Below are 5599 nucleotides of genomic sequence, written 5' to 3' on the forward strand. Positions count from 1 at the left end.
AATTTCACTATTTATATCAGTTGGACATGATTGGACATGATGCTTGTCAATCTCAATTTCTGTTATGTACATAACTAAAGCTACTTCCTGCCACAAATCTCAATACGTAGTGTGCTGGTTCTTCAAGCTTTTTGCAAGGATCACAAATTCTAATAGGTGAATCACCTTGTCCACGTAATATCATCCTTTGCTGGGTACAACTGCTGTAGAACAAGCCTCCACATCTTTGGCAATGATACTACATATTAAATCAAATACACAAAAGTTAACACAAATCTTGTTGAGATCGTAATGTTAATGAAGTTGACCTTTCAATTGAATGAAAAATTCAGAAGAGCCAAATTAAGCTTCGAATTAATAAAACAACAAAAGGAGGGGTGCACATCTATTCAGAATACCATCACTGCAACAGGAAAAAACAAGAGAAATGAACATAACAACCCTGACACTGGGATGCACCCACCACGTAGGTGGTGCCTCATATGAACGGCTTCGGTGGCAACCCAATCTTTTTCAACATAGCCGACTATATGGTAGAGTAGAACGATCAAGGTTCTCTCAATGAAGCATAAAGTTTAAAATGAGACAGCATCATGTGTGAATTCCACAACAAAAGATCATATTGTTACAAGGATAGATCAAGTGATAAAAAATGTGGTTACCAGGATAGGTTCCTCTAGTTGTATAGGCAAAAAGGAAAACCGATACAGGAGGCAAAAATGTTTAAAGTCATTTCAAGTGCCAATGAAATGAGAACAGTCGAACAATGTGCCAAGAGGCAGCATCAACCGACGGGACTGATACTAATAAGACCATCCACACTGCACATGCCACAAAGATTAATAAGAGATTACATAAGAACCAAGCAGTGAACCAGACACCCGTTGCTGACCTTGTTAATCAACCCATCATCGACGAAGGCGTTGTTGATCTTCTTGAACAGCTTGTACAATGCCTCGACCTCGCTCACGCTGACTGCAAGAATAACAAGAAGAGGCAATGCAACCAGACAGGAAAATGATGACCAACACTGAGTACACAAAGTAAAGGAACACCTCTAGCTATCAAAATTTTAAAGCAACGTGAAGCCTTCAAAGAAACAGGACAACACTCAAGCTTTTTTATAACTAAGGGAATTGTTTATCGTGAATTCATTTTTTTCTAAAATACAAGACAATCAGATGAAATAAGCAAAGCACGTGATAAGAAAATTCAAAGCACATGTATAGTGTCTTGGTTGAAAATTCAAAGCACATACAAAGACATCAAACAGATACACAGTGTTGGAAAACCTTTTGTAAATAAAATGTGCTGAAGATAAACATTAAAATAATTCACACCGGATACTACTTGAATCACACGCATAAGGCAAACATGGCTAAAATTATAGCATCAAGCCATCCATAGTCAGCTACATATTTTACCTGGATTTTCATGAGTTGCACGATTATCTTATGAAACACCAGCATCGTCTCATAGTATTTATTATACAGAAAATCGAGCAGGAAGTCGCTAGATTTTCATGATGTCGAACAAACATTATAATCAAGAAAATCTTATTGATGTCGATCAAAATACTGAACCAAGTAGTTACAGAGAGTTTGTTCACATCTGGAGACTCAAACTCTCTTAACAATTAGCTAGCTCAGTCTCCAGCTAATAGGATATGTTGCCTTGTTGCAAATATGAATTAATAATAAATCATACCTCACCGTGGTGAGTTACCAGCAATCATTCAGGACGCCCATCTAGATCACACGCTCAAGTACTCCCCCAACAATCACCAGTAAACCGTCAGCTAATCAACTACTGAATGATCCCTAGAACAATCACCAATAAAATAAAGTTCAGGATCATTTCCAATAACATTTGAAACTGCATGGGTCCTCCACATGTATCTAGAAAAAGGGATAGGCTTAAACAATTAAACTGCATGAGTTCATATCTGTCATAGGCCAAGAAATACTGACAATTAAACTGTATAAATCTTACTGTCAAGACAAAACAATTAAACAAACATTATAATTTTGTGCATAGCCTGAAACTGCCTTTTAATTGTGCTGAGGAGGACAAGTAGTCACCATGATGTTTTCTTAGTTACAACCCAAGTGCAGAACGTAGCTACGGCTGCACTAATTTATCGGAAAATCGAAGTAGCAGGTCCAGGATGCATAGGAAAATAATGGCGACTTCAATGACTGCATCTAAGCCCATCAATTTCTCTGCCATTTTATTGAGAGTTTCACGCCCAAGCACCTGTCAAAACATGAGCTTTAGAGCAGGTGTATCTTCCAAATATCAACAGATCAAGTGGTATATATATTATAGAGGGAGTTTTAAGTGCCATGAGTGACAAAAAATAGGTGAATCGCCACTAACAAAACGGTCTGATCTGTTCAACATATGCGAAAACATTAATTTCTTATATTTCATGGACGAGAGATAATATAATCCATGATAAGGACAGAGGGAAGGAACTCAAACCTCCAAATAGTAGTTTAACTTAACATGGAGGTTCTGCTCTGCATGTCGGACACAATAATGTAGCATATCCAGTACAGCCATATCAGTTTGGTCATCATTGGATCCTATGTAGAACATATCAGATACTACACTCGAAATGTTCCATATTATACCATGATAAAAAAGGTACTGGTGCCATACCTAGTATATCATAAATTTGCTGGACAGGAATATCTAGTAGCTCTGCTAACTCAGCTTGAACGTGAACACGTTGCTGTATCGACAGTCTATCACCATGTGTGACAACAACAACAGGTTTATCATCTACGATAAATATTGTTATAGTCACATGATGTCTACAACAGCAGACATAAATCTATTAACAGAGACAACATCATACATGCATGAGGCGATGACTGAAGCTAACAATTTAAATCGACAACATGTATAAGAGCCTCTTATTCTATAGCAGGTGAGATCTGAATTGAAGAGAATAAGATAGGATCGAAACATATATTTCATTCATAAAGCAGTATATGTGAACATAAATCTGTATTCAGGAAATTTCATATGATGATGATAAAATCGATATATAAGGTTTGTGTGCATCTTAGCAATCCCTACCTCCAATCGACAAGAACGGATACATAAAAGTTTGACGAAGTATCTCAGTGTATCCTTTATTGCTGTCATCCATTGACTCGAGGACAGCAACACCATCAACAACAAATATCACGAAATTGACCTTCCAGATTTTGTAACGAAGAAAACTGTATTGCCGCCCCAATGGTTTCATGTTCCCTATCTTATTGCCTTCATCATCATCCCTGTTTATAAATGCTCAGAAAATTAATGGCTTTAAGTTATATATTAAGCTGTAAAACTTCATAAGTTACTTCATTAGCTTAAGAACAATAAAGTTTGTGGAATTGAAACAGAAAATCGGAATTCAAGTATAACGATACTCTGAATGACATGCAATGATGACTGGAATTGTCATAAAATTCAAAACATATCCATATCCATATCCTGGCTAAAAATGTTGTGTCCTGTGAAAGAGAATGGGAGAATTTTCATGGTGGTCCTCATTAAGGCCTTAAATGCTTATAAAGCATACAGAAGGTAGGTAAGTAATTCAGGACACCTGTCCTATTGATGCTGGAAATCAATCATATCTGACGAGAGACAACAAATCCAGACACAATCTAAAGTTAGTCCTAAGAATCAGCCTCATTCTGCAATCTGTATACAGCTGGTGACAACTGAGATTAGAAATGAACATACTGAATGGCAAAAGGTTGATTACTCGAATCTGTTGACAGAAATTTGAGAATTACTCTCTCAAAAAATAATAAACAGTTTGTATAGGGTCACACAGTGTACAATGTTTTTCTAGTTTCACGACAGAAAACAAAGAGTTAGTAAGTCATCCCTTACCACATTGTTGTCTCCCCATGGCTTATTCCTTTTGTCATCCACTGATGCAGCATTTTGAAATTTTTCTCTAGGTCGTTTGACCAGCCACGTGTATCGTAAATACATACGGCACTTGAATTCCTTGGAATTGGATACTCGCGAAGAAACATTGTACCATTTGATTGTGAATTGCCTAGCAAAATCAATTTAGGTCCAATTACTAAACAGTAATAATGGATGAAACTAACTTCAGTTGTATGTCACCACGAAATAGCATCCCAAAAAAGGTTAAAGCTTACATGACACCTGTGCTCGATCTGGTGCAAAAGGATCATCATCCTTGTCAAAGACCCTAGTAATTCGGTTTACAAGTGTGCTCTTGACAGAACCTCTAGGGCCCACCAGGAGCAATGTGGTGACCTCAGGCAAGACAAAATGTCCAGCCTTTGCGCCTCCGACTCCCTCAATCCAGTCCCCAGGCTTATACCTGCTCAAAGGTTGACTTTCTAATGAAGCATTTAATAAATAAGAACATAACAGAGTGGACTTTCCTAGGTATTTATAGTGCAAGCACCCTTTCGTTTCAGTATTTATGTTTGGTTGGTTCGTTGAAGAAGTCTAGTCCCCACTGCCCATTTAAAGTTTGGTAAGCACAGATCATAGCGTATAAAGTATAGAAAATGCAGAGATGAAAAAACACATGCTATCATATTTACATGATTCAGTCCATGCCACGAATCATGAAAAAACAGCAAAACGAAACACCTTCACCTTGTTGCTCTTCTCGTCCAAGTCGATGTCGTCGATGCAGAACTCACCCTTCTCTACCGCGGACCCACGGTGCGCGCATCAACAACGAAACCGCGACATCCATATCGTCCCAAGAAAGAAATACCCACCGCTCAGTTAGTATCAGTTGCCATCAACGAAACCAGCTCAACACCATAGTCCACAAGTGGAGGAAGGCAGTATGAACAGAGTGGAGCTGCAAGCGCAAACACACCTTGGATCCTGTTGAGCACATTCTCGATCTTGGCATGACAGCGGCTGCATTCCAGGTCCACCGAGACAATGATGGTCGGCATCCGCACAGCTCCCTGGTCGCGACTCACGACCAAATTCTTTCCTCTCGTGTTGCTACTTGCTACACAGAAAGAGACGCACACAGACAGACAGATGCATATCCTAAGAAATTCACGCACGCACCCACACAGACAAGGACAACCACCTGTGTGACTGCAACTGGTTTTATATCTACCAGCACGCAACAAGAAAAGAATCAAGGAGAGCAGAGAAGCAGTGTGGGGCCATTTGAAGCGTAGAACACACTCCACCCAGAAAAATTAAACTAACTCATCAACAGGAGGGATAAGAGGTTTGGCCAAAGATCAAATCGTCAGCACGTAATCTTTAAGCAATAAATCCCTAGAACCCTCATCTCAATCAAAGAGTAAAGAGCGAGAAGGACGGGGTGAGCAGAACACCTTGAATCGCTGAGGAGGAGATTTCCACATCGGGGTACAATAGGTCCCCGGCCTTCCATGGAGAGCAGCGTGGATCTCGCATAGGAGGAGTTCGCGACCTCGGTAGGAAAGCAGCTCGATGGGGGAGTGGATCGCGAGTGTTGGAGACTTGTTCTCAAGTGCTATGAATTAAGAACAAGGCAACATAAAATGTTAAATATCAATGCCCTTCGCCCGTCGAAGCATTATCTCCACAA

At 39.4% G+C, this 5599-nt stretch overlaps 1 protein-coding gene across 1 annotated transcript; it reads right to left on the reverse strand.

Moving 5' to 3' along the window:
- Nucleotides 1-803: 803 nt before the first annotated feature.
- LOC103645140 (uncharacterized) lies at nt 804-4362 on the reverse strand. The gene is made up of 6 exons (XM_020542972.2): nt 4179-4362; nt 3901-4072; nt 3088-3290; nt 2665-2787; nt 893-975; nt 804-821 (listed from the first exon to the last, which is right to left on the reverse strand). Exons 2-6 carry the CDS (start codon nt 4047-4049, stop codon nt 804-806), a joined length of 576 nt encoding a protein of 191 aa, XP_020398561.2. The 5' UTR covers nt 4050-4072; nt 4179-4362.
- Between the last annotated feature and the right edge of the window lie 1237 nt (nt 4363-5599).

This window comes from Zea mays, chromosome 1 (genome assembly GCF_902167145.1).
Source record: "Zea mays cultivar B73 chromosome 1, Zm-B73-REFERENCE-NAM-5.0, whole genome shotgun sequence".
Lineage (NCBI taxonomy): Eukaryota > Viridiplantae > Streptophyta > Magnoliopsida > Poales > Poaceae > Zea > Zea mays.